The 15446-nt window shown below is 44.7% G+C and overlaps 1 protein-coding gene across 1 annotated transcript; it reads left to right on the top strand.

The window, feature by feature from the left end:
* Window positions 1–7430: 7430 nt before the first annotated feature.
* On the top strand, window positions 7431–14824 carry LOC120024777 (E3 ubiquitin-protein ligase MARCHF3-like). The gene is made up of 4 exons (XM_038969060.1): window positions 7431–7594; window positions 8078–8282; window positions 12158–12364; window positions 14666–14824. Exons 1-4 carry the CDS (start codon window positions 7431–7433, stop codon window positions 14822–14824), a joined length of 735 nt encoding a protein of 244 aa, XP_038824988.1.
* Window positions 14825–15446: the final 622 nt, after the last annotated feature.

Genomic DNA, 15446 nt, shown 5'->3' with positions numbered 1-15446 from the left:
CCACTGTAGCCCTGGATAGCTTGCCTGGAACACACAGTGGTCAAAGAAGGGCAACACCTCCCTTCATCCACCCTCCTTTGTTGTAGATGTAATAAATCCCCGATTGGTTCTGAAATACACCGCTCTGACTTGCAGCTCCAACACTCCCCGGGGTCCACTCCAACCCTGGCTCTCTTAGGAGGAAATACATGAGGACTGTCACTCTGAGCTGGGGCTAATGGTGCAGCTTCAGTCTTGGACCCACTCTAGTCTTGGACCCATTCTAACCTTGATTGTACCAGCATACAGACTTTATCCCCCTGCCCTAAAATATCCAGCAATACACTGATCTCCTCCAGCACTAGCTGCCCTGCTGTAGAGCCCTCCACTCACACCAGCCGTCCTGTAGTACCAGACTCTTAGGATATCCACTGCTTGTAGATGCAGTGGAGTCCTGGCTGCTCTGTAAATAGACAGGCAGTCCCTCTCCTTTCTCCTGTCTCTGAACCAGAGAAGTGGAGTCCTGGCTGCTCTGTAAATAGACAGGCAGTCCCTCTCCTTTCTCCTGTCTCTGAACCAGAGAAGTGCAGTCATCTCGGCAAGTCAGCCATCCCATCCCGGCACTTCTTCAAAGATAAGGAAGGATTCTAAACACACACACATACACACATTCACAAATGAATGGACACACACACAAAAACAGTCTCACACACACATTCATAGACGGACACAAAGACACACATGCATTTGCACACACATACACACACAATCACACGCACACACACTCTAGCCAGCTGGACAAACGGCCACTTGACACCACTCCCATGGTATGCCCTCTCCCTCTCTCTCTTGTCTTCAGGGTTCCGTTTTAAACCCCCTTCTAAGAGACTCTCCCTACTTTAGAGAGCTGACTGATAATGCTGGCTGATGTACATTCTTTATAGATTACTCTGTGGCCTGAAGACATGGCAATGAGCAATGAGCAATGTCCATGAATGAACATCAATTTATAAATGTTACCCTGATACAGAATCCAAACAGAGGTATTTTTCGTTATCAAAGATTGAAAAGTTTAAAAGCATTTTTATACTTTTGACATGAAGAAGGTGCTAACTCGATTTCTTGGAACCTTGAGTACTGTTGGTTTATTTAGTTGAATAAGCAAATTGTTTATTATATTTGTGTATTCATGTTTGTGATATCACTTTTATTTAAATAGATTATGAATGACTATAAAATGTTTTTCTGTCTCTATGCAAATGTAACTATTTTTAACCCTTAGCTTACAAGATGGAAGCTTGTACAAAAACCACACTTTCAATGGGAAATTAATGTTGCTTTAGGATTGCAAAATTCTGATAACTTCCCACAAATTCACTGGAGTATTTCCCCTTATTCTCCTCCTTATTCTCGTCCTTATTCTCGTCCTTATTCCAAGAGTCTTCCAACCAGAATTTCTAGAAAACGTAGGAATTTTGGAAAGGTGACTGGAATTGTGCAACCTTAGCTCGTTTACATTCTACCAAAATAGAAAGATTTGTGGTAAAACAACGGACAATAAAGTGAATGAAGTTTTATCTTCTGTCTTGTTGTTGTGACTGCTCCTCTCTGATCACTAGCCAATCCTGTTATCAGTGCTTTAAAAAAGACCCTTGAAACGTCTGCCACCATCAAATGACAGAGACCCCACAGATAAAACAGTCCCTGAACCGTTGGCTTACTTCAAACAGCCCTGTCTAGCCATGTCTGACTGGGTCTGTCTGTCTGGGTCTCAGCTCTCTCTCTCTGTCTGTCTGTCTGTCTGTCTGTCTGTCTGTCTGTCTGTCTGTCTGTCTGTCTGTCTGTCTGTCTGTCTGTCTGTCTGTCTGTCTGTCTGTCTGTCTGTCTGTCTGTCTGTCTGTCTGTCTGTCTGTCTGTCTGTCTGTCTGTCTGTCTGTCTGTCTGTCTGTCTGTCTGTCTGTCTGTCTGTCTAGCCATGTATGACTGGGTCTGTCTGTCTGGGTCTCAGCTCTCTCTTTCTGTCTGTCTGTCTGTCTGCCTGTCTGTCTGTCTGTCTGTCTGTCTGTCTGTCTGTCTGTCTGTCTGTCTGTCTGTCTGTCTGTCTGTCTGTCTGTCTGTCTGTCTGTCTGTCTGTCTGTCTGTCTGTCTGTCTGCACTCTGTCACACAATGTTAGTCTAACAGAACAAAAAATTACCTGAATAGAGTGGGTCGCACACAATCAACAGAACACACTCCTGCTTGTGCGCAAAATGACAAATATAAAAAAAACATTTAAAAAACAACATTTAAACATTTTAATTTCTAATATGTCAATGTCTCTAAAGTTTGGTACTGCTTATTCGCACTTCACGAGAGGAGGGATCCATTCGATTTAACCCTCTGTGTGTACTCTGTGGTGTGACTGTGGAGTGGCCCCTCAAGTTGTCCCCTAGGGGGATTACAGGGGCCCCGTCTCTAGAGAAAGGAAGTGAACTCAGGGGCCAGGCAGGGAGAGAGAGAGAGAGAGAGATAGAGAGACAGACAGACAGAGGTAGTCGGAGAGAGAGAAGGCAAGAAGGGCCTTCAATGACATCAAAATGAACATAAAATTCGACATACCAATTAGGATCTGGCTAACAATTCTAGAATCAGATATAAAACCCATTGCCCTTTATGGTTGTGAGGTCTGGGGTCCGATCACCAACCAAGAATTCACAAAATGGGACAAACACCAAATTGCAAAATTATCCTCAGTGTACAACGTAAAACACCAAATAATGCATGCAGAGCAGGAAGCGATTCCCAAACGTTCCATAACAAAGATATCACCTACAGGGAGATGAACCTGGAGAAGAGTCCCCTAAGCAAGCTGGTCCTGGGGCTCTGGTCACAAACACACCCCACAGAGCCCCAGCTCAGCAACACAACTAGACCCAACCAAATCATGAGAAATAAACAGATAATTACTTGACACATTGGAAAGAATTAACAAAAAAAACAGCGAACTAGAATGCTATTTGGCCCTAAACAGAGAGTACACAGTGGCAGAATACCTGACCACTGTGACTGACCCAAACTTAAGGAAAGCTTTGACTATGTACAGACTCAGTGAGCATAGCCTTGCTATTGAGAAAGGCTGCCGTAGGCAGACCTGATTCTCAAGAAGACATGCTATGTGCACACTGCCCACAAAATGAGGTGGAAACTGAGTTGCACTTCCTAACCTCCTGCCCAATGTATGACCATATTAGAGAGACATATTTCCCTCATATTACACAGATCCACAAAGAATTTGAAAACAAACCCAATTTTGATAAACTCACATATTACTGGGTGAAATACCACAGTGTGCAATCATTGCAGCAAGATGTGTGACCTGTTGCCACAAGAAAAGGTCAACCAGTGAAGAAAAACCACCATTGTAAATACAACCCATATTTATGTTTATTTATTTTATCTTTTGTACTTTAACTATTTGCACATAACATGACATTTGAAATGTCTTTATTGTTTTGTAACGTCTATGAGTGTAATGTTTACTGTCCATTTGTATTGTTTATTTCACTTTTGTTTATTATCCATTTCACTTGCTTTGACAATGTAAACATATGTTAACCATGCCAATAAAGCCCTTAAATTGAAATTGAATTGAAAGAGAGAGTGGCGACGAGACACAACACCATCTCACCCTAAACCCCTGCCCCCAACCTCACCCTAGCCCCGTCTCGACAGACCCACCTTATAAAAATAGGAAGTATTTTTTCCAGGCGGTGTGACGTTGGGAATCATTTGTGTTTGGTGTTTCTATTCTGGGAGGTAATCTGTTGCGTCTGGGGTTCTGTGTGCTACTGCTGCAGTGTCAGAGGAATTATCCACCCTCTCCGGTTGTTCATGACAGAATGCCCAAGGATGTCCGGAACTCTCTATACCCTCTGGGCTTTGTCAAGAGGCAGCCAGTGAATGAATGGCAGATAGGATTAGAAGGAGAGGGGGGGGGGGGGGGGGGGGGGGGGGAAGAGGAGGAGAGCATGTGAGACAGAGACAGAGACAGAGACAGAGACAGAGACAGAGACAGAGACAGAGACAGAGACAGAGAGAAAGAGAAACTCACAGAGACCAGCTTAGCCAGTCCAAGAGTAAGTCTCTCTCCACTCCAACAAGTCCTCTTCAGAGTGCTCCAGCAATACTTTCATCTGAGCTTAGTGTGAACGTATAATGAGAATAGAAGCCATATAGATATGAATGGAAAGGCCTCTTTTACTGGCCTTGCCTGCTCGCTACTAATCTCTAATCTTGCAGACAGTGGAAGGCGCTTTCTCACGTTCTCTCAGTTTATAGGCTCCAAAATCTTCCTCCCTGACACTTTTCATTCAAAATATTGCAACAGCTTCTCTCCCCCTATTGTGAATGATTTCAAAATGTTCTTGACACAATTGTTTAGACACCAACTTTCCCATAACATGTACAATAACAGGTTAAATCAACACTGGCTTTTTTAAAACTCTGAATCACTGCTTGCACAAAACCTGAGGGAAAAACAACCCTGACTATTTATCTATTTATCAAGTCAAACTCAGTTTGGTGATAGAGGCAGAAAGTGATGTCACAAGGCAGGATCAAAGAACCAGCTATCTTCCCTAAATATTCAACAACAAAAAAACTCCATATAATCCCAGTTCACAGAAAAAGACTGACTAGAAACTATAATGGTATGATTTACTGGATATATCTCCCCCCAAAATTAATTTGCTTCCTTCCTAATAAAATAGAAAATCCCCAAGTACATATCAATGTTTATCGAAGTCAGCTGGCTTACTTATAGGATCCTGCTTTGTGATGCACCCCTCTGATGTCATTCTGTTGCCTACTTAAGTACTTCTTCCATCCTGCCCTCGTTGGCTCATTGAGTCGGCTCTCAGACACAGACAACTGGAGAGTCTGAGCTGTGGGCTCTGTGGGAGACGTATTAAACACTTTACAGTCTGCTGCCTCCATTGACAGTCATGACAGAGTGTCAGACCTATTGAATTCTATAGTCAAGGCTTAGTTTATCTGCTATGAGGAATGTGGTAAAAAGATCTCCGTCCCACTTCGAATTTCCTCTGGCCGAATAGATGGTCACAGCAAGTGTGCACACGCACGCACGCACGCACGCGCACACACACACACACACACACACACACACACACACACACACACACACACACACACACACACACACACACACACACACACACACACACACACACACACACACACACACACACACACACACACCACTGAAGTATAACAAAACTACTGCATCATTATACAGTGCACTGTCTCTGTCAACGTAGAATACAAAAATTAAGTATAACAAAACTCCTCTTCCATCATCCAAAGAATTCACGTGTACTTCCCTGTCAAATGAATAATATCAACCAAAATAAAAGAGTACACCAAAACCCTTGCCTCAGCCACCACCTTCGCTCCTCCATGGAAGGTTTATTCTAGCAGCATTACCATATGGACCGAGACGCGGGCTAAATGATTGAAAGGGCCTTGGTTGAGGCTGTCTGTAACAGGATTATGGGGATATTATGGTGAGTAGGAGTGGCTCCCGGTGTAACTGGCTGTGATGTGAATAGGATTTCTGTGTCTCTGGTCTGATCAGGGCCGAGGCTGGGGGAGGGCTACTCTCCTCTCCCCTCCTCTACTCCAGATAATCCTTTACTGTTCTCTTCTCACCCCCCTGGGCGACCGGTCGACCTTCAGGATACTTCATCTGCAGCCACACACACACACGCTGCAACTGCTGCGACTGAGTTTCTCACTCTCTCTGTCTCACACACACAGAAAGGGATATAGAGAAGAGAGAGAGAGAGAGAGAGAGAGAGAGAGAGAGAGAGAGAGAGAGAGAGAGAGAGAGAGAGAGAGAGAGAGAGCGCAAGCAGCCCTCGAGAATAGGACTTCACACTTTTTATTGAGGCCTGGTGACATGAAGAACTCTACTGGAATGGTAAGATCACTTGTTTACCTCTCTGTCTGTCTCTCTGTCTCTGTCTCTGTCTCTCTCTCCCTCTCTCTCTCTCTCTCTCTCTCTCTCTCTCTCTCTCTAAATATGTCATTAGCAGTGTGTTTACATTCAAATTAATTAGTTGTTTCCTTCCATGTCCCACATCAAGATTTGAACCCACTTTATTTAACCTCTTGACCTGGGAAAATATTATTTATTATGAAGTTCAACACGTGCTCTTCATGACAGAATGTTACAATGAGGTGAAATGAATAGATTGACAGAATGACATGACCCTAAAGGCAGTCTACTCATAGAATGATGACCCATGTGTGTTTGGTATAATCTTGGCTGTGCCTACAGTAGCAGCTTAGGTATTGGTGTATTGGCGCTAGTGTTTTGGTGATTCAGTGAAATTGTTTTATGGTACTGAACATGTGGGCTATACTGTCTCTGCAAGAAGGCTTTGGTAGTGAAAGAAGTACACAACTTTAAAAATAAATAAAACATGAATTGAAATGAGCAGATATTTAGTCAATTCCATTGAACATTTGTTATGTTTTGTATTAATCATTGCATTATTAGGCTTTAAAGCTAGAATCTGCAGTTAATACAATAACAAAGCAGAAACCCCGCCTTTGTTTTGGTAAAAAACTGAGGGATAGGGCTGAAGAAATTTAACCACTCTCAAATTCAAAGACAGAGCTATGGATGCAAAGACTGACAATCTATGGTATTAAAATGATAGTTTTAACCATGTTTTAACGCTATACAGTGTGTGTTTACATTTACGTTGTTGACAAATATTGGAGTAAAACAAGCTTATATTTGGGGTTCTGATGGGTTACAACAGTTGAACTAAGCTCATGAAGCATTTATAAGTGTTATTAATTTATAAGTCCAAAAATTGATGTAGCAACTAAAGATTCTAGCTTCAATAGGTATTACAGTCTGATTGGTGTCAACATGTTTCCCTACCATCAAGCAGTACGTGCAGTTCAGATATAATAACAAATTCATCTTTATATTTGACATGGTAGTAACTAGATTCCATTAACAGTGTCTCTTATACAGAAGGACTTATAATCAAATAAGGGACCTAGAAAGGATGTGTTATTTCAGTTGTGATTCATCTCTCTTCTCACAGCCGCTGTAGCGTGCAGAGCTCCCTCAGTCTGGCCAGAGACTGGGATTGACCATACACTCTACTGAACATAGACCTTCCATAATAGTCTTATGTAGAGGTCATTGGTAGTGGCTATGTCAAAGCTACTTACTGTATATGGAAGCGTATTCCTGCCATAATTCAAACTGGGAGTTGATTTTGCCATAATCAGCCTCACAGTCAAACAGTTGGATCGTCAAACTCCTGGATTTAGCCACATGGCTTCATTGTTTTGAACTGATTCTCCTGCCAACAAATACCATTGCAGAACCCCACACCAGTCTGATTGAATGGCCCCCTCTGTAGCAGCCATGACCCCAGAGCAGCTCCTGGGCCCGCAGGTATGCAGTCCTGTAGGGGAAATGAAGCTCTTGCCTGAGGAGGAACGAGGGGAGGAGTCTGACCCCTGTCCCCAGGAAGTGATGGACTGCTATGGCCACTCCCCCTCAATGACTCACTGCCCCAGCACCGACAGGTGGGTTAGGAAACGAACAGACACACACCACACACCACACACACACACACACACACACACACACACACACACACACACACACACACACACACACACACACACACACACACACACACACACACACACACACACACACACAGAAACACCCACAAAGGGAGGCAAGGGAGAGAGAGTGAAACACAGTGAGGAAGAGAGAGGATAAGAACACATGGTACAGAAGGAGGGGGATTAGAGAAGTTGTATGTGAGGTTATTCATAGAAGAATCCTTTAATAAGGGGATTTAAATTATGTACAATAACATCCATTGACTCTCTCTTACGTGCTCCTTGTCTGGGTCCCAAATGTCTCCTTATTCACTATATAGTGCACTACTTTAGACCAGAGCCCTGTGGTGTCGTATAAAGGGAATAGTGTGCCATTAGGGACTCATCCCTGGACTCCGTTTTGCCATGTGTTGACTTTGTCTCTCTGTTGTCCTGCAGTCTTAGCAGTGAGGAGCCATTCTGTCGTATCTGCCACGAGGGAGGGGGTGTCGGGGAGCTGCTCTCCCCCTGTGAGTGTGCAGGGACGCTGGCCATGGTCCACCGGGGCTGCCTGGAACACTGGCTCACTGCCTCCAACAGCAGCCGCTGTGAACTCTGCCACCACCAGTACTCCCTGGAGAGACTGCCCAAGCCGCTCACTGAGGTAGGGGAGAAAGAGTAGGGTGAAGTTACCCCTAGACGCTGATCTTGGGTCAGTTTAGCATTTCCCCCCACTATTGATTAAGGTTAGGAATAAGGGAGGGGAAGCTGATCATAGATCTGTACTTCATGGAAGTTTTATTGTGGCGTTAGGTGAGACGGAGACATATGCACTCACATGCATGAAGGCATAGACACATGCAAGCAAACACACACGCTCAAGCACACATACACTAACAAACACACACTCATAAAAAAACACACACATGTGCACTTCCGGGAAAAAGGGTGCACACACCAGAGGAGGCTGGTTGGGGGGAGCTATAGTAGGACGGGCTCATTGTAATTAATGGTTGGACTGCAATTAATCGAACGGAGTCAAACGTGGTACAAAATAGATGTCATAAAAAAACACCATAAAACTACAGTACAATAGTCATCACATACAGTGCATTTGGAAAGTATTCAGACCACCCTTATTCTAAAATTGATTGAATTATATTTTTTCCTTTTTAATCTACATACAATACCCCATAATGACAAAGCGAAAAAAGTTTTGGGGGAATTTTTTTGCAATTGTATATGTTTTTTAAAATACCTTATTTACATAAGTATTCAGACCCTTTGCTATGAGACTCGAAATCAAGCTCAGGTGCATCCTGTTTCCATTGATCATCCTTGAGATGTTTCTACAACTTGATTGGAGTCCACCTGTGGTAAATTAAATTGATTGGACATGATTTGGAAAGGCACACACCTGTCTATAAAAGGTCTCACAGTTGACAGTGCATGTCAGAGCAAAAACAAAGCCATGAGGTCGAAGGAATTGTCCGTAGAGCTCCAAGACAGGATTGTGTTGAGACACAGATCTGGGGAAGGGTACCAAAACATTTCTGTAGCATTGAAGGTCCCCAAGAACACAGTGACGTCCATCATTCTTAAATAGAAGAAGTTTGGAACCACCAAGACTCTTCTTAGAGCTGGCCGCCCGGCCAAACTGAGCAATCGGGAAGAAGGGCATTGGTCAGGGAGGTGACCAAAAACCCGATTGTCACTCTGACAAAGCTCCTCTGTGGAGATGGTAGAACCTTCCAGAACGACAACCATCTCTGCAGCACTCCACCAATCAGGCCTTTATGGTAGAGTGGCCAGACGGAAGCCACTCCTCAGTAAAAGGCACATGACAGCTCGCTTGGAGTTTGCCAAAAGGCACCTAAAGGACTCAGAACATGAGAAACAAGATTCTCTGGTCTGATGAACCAAGACACAACTCTTTGGCCTGAATGTCAAGTGTCACGTCTGGAGGAAACCTGGCACCATCCCTACAGTGAAGCATGGTGGTGGCAGCATCATGCTGTGGGGATATTTTTCAGAGGCAGGGACTGGGAGAATTATCAGGATCGAGGGAAAGCTGAACGGAGCAAAGTACAGAAAGAACTAGGGCCTCCCGGGTGGCGCAGTGGTCTAGGGCACTGCATCGCAGTGCTAACTGCGCCACCAGAGTCTCTGGGTTCGCGCCCAGGCTCTGTCGCAGCCGGCCGCGACCGGGAGGTCCGTGGGGCGACGCACAATTGGCATAGCGTCGTCCGGGTTAGGGAGGGTTTGGCCGGTAGGGATATCCTTGTCTCATCGCGCTCCAGCGACTCCTGTGGCGGGCCGGGCGCAGTGCGCGCTAACCAAGGGGGCCAGGTACACAGTGTTTCCTCCGACACATTGGTGCGGCTGGCTTCCGGGTTGGAGGCGCGCTGTGTTAAGAAGCAGTGCGGCTTGGTTGGGTTGTGCTTCGGAGGACGCATGGCTTTCAACCTTCGTCTCTCCCGAGCCCGTACGGAAGTTGTAGCGATGAGACAAGATAGTAATTACTAGCGATTGGATACCATGAAAATTGGGGAGAAAATGGGATCATTTTTTTTTTTTTAAGTACAGAAAGAACCTTGAGGAAAACTTGTTCCAGAGCGCTCAGGACCTCAGACATGGGCAACGGTTCACCTTCCAATAGGACCGCGACCCAAAGCACACAGTCAAGACAAAGCAGGAGTAGCTTCGGGACAAGTCTCTGAATGTCCTTGAGTGGTCCAGCCAGAGCCCGGACTTGAACCCGATCAAACATCTCTGCAGAGACTTGAAAATAGCTGTGCAGCGATGCTGCCAAAGGTGCTTCAACAAAGTACTGAGTAAAGGGTCTGAATATTCATGTAAATGTGATATTTTCAGTTTTTTTATTTTATTAACTTTGCTAAAAATTCAATTCTTCTTCTTCTTCTTTGTTATTCTTCTTTGTTATTATGGGGTATAGTGTGAAGATTGATGGGGGGGTTTAATACATTTTAGAATAAGACTGTGAAGTAACAAAATGTGGAAAAAGTACTTTCCGTATGCACTGGACATCAACTATATTATGCAGTCTCAATTTATCAGGGTTGAGGTCACTTTCAATTCACTTCCTGAATTGACTCAATTGAAATGGAATTTACCCCAACCCGCATGTCACTTAATTTCAAACCCATTAAGGAATATACAAACTGCTGTCTCAAAGATGGAGTCTTCATAGAAGAGAAGAAAACAAACATTATTCAGGTTGCAGATAGATATATAATGTGTAGAACTGCAACGATTCCCTATTCTACAGTCCACATAACCCTATCTATTCTATTCAATACATTTCTATCTGGCCATTGTGTAACAATTCACCCTCCTGAACAGAGCCCCTAGCTGGATTCACATTGGAGTGTCTGATGTCACTGACTGCTTTTACCAGTAAAGCCACTTAGCCTGAGAAACAGATTAGAAGGTGTTTCCTGTCACTAGCTGTAGCTGCTCCATAGAGTTTGATAGATGGTTCACTTGGCCCAAACACTGTTTCAGCATGGGCACAGCGATATCAAGGGCTTTCATCATTGTGAAGTAGTCAACTGGGTGGGACTTGCAATGGCTTAAGGAAGGATCCCAGAATTTCATCCAGGTCAGCAGAAGGGTAGAGCCAATGAAATATATTCCTGAGAAAACATTCCATAATGGCAGGTGGCAGTGAATAACCAACCTTGGCTTCAGCCTATACTTCCAGATTATACACACTCCAGCACAATAAGTGGTGCTATGCACCTTTTCAGTTTATTTACAAACTGCCAATTCACTCTCAGAAGTAGAAAAAGAGGAGATTGTCTACTTTAAATGGAGACAGCATTGCCCACAATGGCACTGCCCATGCTGAAACAGAAGCAGCCATTGCAAAGATATGAGCTTTGTAATGCATCTCTATGAGATTCCTCAGGACAGGATAGGACATTACGTCGTCTTGTATTAATGGTCTCCTCCCAGCCTATCGCATGTGTGTTGGCCACTGGCACCGGGTAATCTGTTAAGAACCATGTGTTGTATGGAGGGAGCTAATGTACGAGGGACACACACACACACACACACACACACACACACACACACACACACACACACACACACACACACACACACACACACACACACACACACACACACACACACACACACACACACACACACACACACACACACACACAGAGTAGGAGAGAAAACAACAGCTGATCTGACAGATGAATGGAGATATGGCCTGGAGATATGGCCTCAAATTCTAAAGTGAAATGTGATTTTCGATACTCATCCAAAAGCCCAAAACCAACACCATCTACTGTAGATACTGTACTTGTACATAACAGTGATTTATATTGTTCTGTTGTCTGGTCTGCCCACTCTAACTTTATGTTCCCTGGCCTCCTCTCAGTGTCAGTGAATGGCACATATGAAATCATGCAATGCTTAATGTCATTTTGAATTGAACTGATATTACCGTCATTCTATCCATTCTAATTACAGTACATCCCCTCTCTCCCTCCCTCCCTTCCTCAGTGGCTGGGCTCACCAGCCATGCAGCACCAGAGACGGACGCTCTGCGGTGACGTCATCTGCTTCCTGTTCATCACGCCGCTGGCTAGCCTATCAGGATGGCTGTGTGTGCAGGGTGCCATGGACCTGTATTTCAGTAACAGTATGGAGGCTGTTGGACTCATGGTGCTCACCCTGGCTCTCTTCACCATCTACTGTTTCTGGACTGTGGTGAGTTGTTGGGGCTGTTGTGGGTTGGGTTACATTGGGATTGTGTATAGCAGTGGAGGCTGGTGGGAGGAGCTATAGGAGGACAGGCTGGAATGGAATAAATGGAACGGTATCAAACACACAGAAACCATGTTTGACTCCGTTCCATTTTTTCCGTTCCAGCCATTACAATGAGCCCGTCCTCCTATAGCTCCTCCCACCAGACTCCACTGGTATATAGTGTAATGGTAAATAGTAAATGGTAAATAGTGTAGCGACCCGCACAGACAGCTGTGTGTTATGTGTTAGGCTAGTAGGTGGTTGTGTTGTACTGACCAGTACCCAGTGTTCGCGGGGTCTGACATGCCAATCAACCTGCCATCTGCCAATCACGGGAATGCCTGGAATGTTCTGATGCCGGGCATCCTGGCGGTTGGCGTAGTGGTGTGGAGGGGGGTTGGGCAGGGGGATGGAGCATTGGAAGTTAAGACCAGGTTTAGCCTTTGTTCTCCCTCTTTACGTCTGGGCTTCACAAGAGAAGGTCACGATTGGCTTGTGGGTTATCTGTCATTTATTTGGCGTGTGCTACGGCCCAAACAGTAGCCTGTGTAAAGTTGGTTTAATAAACCGTCAATTCGCAAACTCAAGCCTCTGTCTGGACAATTGTTCATTTATGATCTTGTCAGGTCATTACAATAGTAATGGTAAATAATGGTAAAAAGTAAATAGAATTACTAATAATACTATAATTATTAAAGGGTTAATGCAAGATTGTTTCTACTTCCCCAGTCAGCTGAACTCATGGACACATGTTTAAGTCTCTGTGGCCAGTATAAAGAAAGCTAGAGGTAGTTTCACCAATGCTAACTAGCGTTAGCGCAATGACAAAGTCTATGGGATCAGCTAGCTGATTGTGCTGACGCTAGCTGATCCCATAGACTTCCATTCATTACAATCTGTCAGAGATGATAGTGTAAACCAAAGCCAGCTGTTATTGGGCATTTTCCCATTTAAAACATTTTTCAAGGTTCCTGTATGTGTAAGTGGACGTTCCCTCTCTCAAGTGAGCATCTTTGTGCATGCTTACCTATGTACGCTCACGTGGAAAGCATGCTCAAGCGAGAGAGGGAACGCCCACTTACACAGACAGGAAGCAATGATTAACTGACTTTTTGAGACATCTTCATTATCCACCATCTTTGCTGTCCGTTTTCTTCAGTTTGGTGCCTAATCAACATGGCCCTGGTTGGGGAAGTAAACAAACACAGCTTGCATAAGTGAAGTCACCTGTGTTTAAATTAAAGGGGAAGTTAAGTATTTTACAACTTAATGTTAGCTGGTTCCTCACTCTGAAGGTAGTCTATGCACCAGGAGAGATTGTAATCCATGGTTCTGTTTTTTTAGAACAGCCACTACAAACTTCCCTGACTTAAAGAGAAATGTCCCAGTTTTCCCTTGTCATACTCATCATCTCCAGCACCACCGCAACATCAACATGTGTGAAAATGGTGCGTTTCTATGTTTTGTAGTAAAAATTATAGAGGAAGATAAACGTTTCCAATGACATCTGTGTGCATCATGTGATTTTATTTTTTATTTTTATATATATATTTTTTTTTTTATCCCATTTTCTCCCCAATTTTTTTCGTGGTATCCAATCGCTAGTAATTACTATCTTGTCTCATCGCTACAACTCCCGTACGGGCTCGGGAGAGACGAAGGTTGAAAGCCATGCGTCCTCCGAAGCACAACCCAACCAAGCCGCACTGCTTCTTAACACAGCGCGCCTCCAACCCGGAAGCCAGCCGCACCAATGTGTCGGAGGAAACACCGTGTACCTGGCCCCCTTGGTTAGCGCGCACTGCGCCCGGCCCGCCACAGGAGTCGCTGGAGCGCGATGAGACAAGGATATCCCTACCGGCCAAACCCTCCCTAACCCGGACGACGCTATGCCAATTGTGCGTCGCCCCACGGACCTCCCGGTCGCGGCCGGCTACGACAGAGCCTGGGCGCGAACCCAGAGACTCTGGTGGCGCAGTTAGCACTGCGATGCAGTGCCCTAGACCACTGCGCCACCCGGGAGGCTGCATCATGTGATTTTAACCAATTATGAGTAGGCATTGCCTACTAATTGCCTACCAATTGGTTGTCATTGGAAACACTTATCTTCGTCTATCTTTATTAATACAAAACATAGAAATGCTCCGTTTTCACATATGTTGATGTTGGGGTGGTGCTGGAGTGAACATGAAGTTGAATATTTAAAAATTTTCCCTTTAAGCCACTGTCTGGTAAAAATCAACTGCTCTCTTCCACCACCAGGTGTCGCTGCGCTATCACATCCACCTGTTCAGGACGTGGAAACAGACAGACCAGAGAGTTAGGCTACAGATCCCCCGACCAGCACGAACCATGCACACACACCACACACTGAACCTCAGCTTCCTTAGCAAGGACACCAGAAAGGAGACGGTGGTGTAGATGGAGTGGAACTGGGTGCAGTGTCCACGATACTTTGGCAAGAAGACTGTGATGTAGCCAGAATGGGGCTGGGTCTAGTGTCACACTTAACAGGTCCCCAGTGTCCGGTCTGGAGCGTGAAGTCACAAGCTCTGCTGGTTGGCTACTGCATAGCAACCTAGTGGTGACAAAAGCCCTGGTCTACCCTAAAAAGCCTATGTCAACCATCGCCAGAACGGCCAAACATTTATATTTCTACGCCCGTTTTGGACTCCAAATTGTGTTTATTATGATCAAGTTCAATCCCGACGGTGAATAATTTAAAAGTTCGCTACAAAGCGAGAAATTGTATTAAATAGTGATCCATTCTGACTGCTACATTTGACGTCACACAGGATCAGGTGCTGACACAGACCAATCAGGGACCATAAAACTACGAGCAGGCTCTCTCAGGCAGGATGAAAACAACTACATCGACTATGATCCTTTGCTTGTTACTGCCACCTTCACCATGATCCTTAGTGATTCTTTGGCGACATTCAGCAATATGGTGCACTTCAAATTCAAATAATTCCATGCGCCATCGGGAGCCTTCATAGGAATACGTGGATGACGTCAGCGCTATCACCATCTACTGGTTTTA

Source organism: Salvelinus namaycush, chromosome 30, assembly GCF_016432855.1.
Source record: "Salvelinus namaycush isolate Seneca chromosome 30, SaNama_1.0, whole genome shotgun sequence".
Lineage (NCBI taxonomy): Eukaryota > Metazoa > Chordata > Actinopteri > Salmoniformes > Salmonidae > Salvelinus > Salvelinus namaycush.
Note: the sequence above shows the minus strand (reverse complement) of the source record. Positions and strands in the feature narration are given on the sequence as shown.

Coding starts and splice junctions, on each gene's coding strand:
- LOC120024777 (XM_038969060.1), top strand. CDS start 7,431: ATGACCCCAGAGCAGCTCCTGGGCCCGCAGGTATGCAGTCCTGTAGGG. Junction 7,595..8,077: donor CACTGCCCCAGCACCGACAG/GTGGGTTAGGAA, acceptor GTTGTCCTGCAG/TCTTAGCAGTGAGGAGCCAT. Junction 8,283..12,157: donor TGCCCAAGCCGCTCACTGAG/GTAGGGGAGAAA, acceptor TCCCTTCCTCAG/TGGCTGGGCTCACCAGCCAT.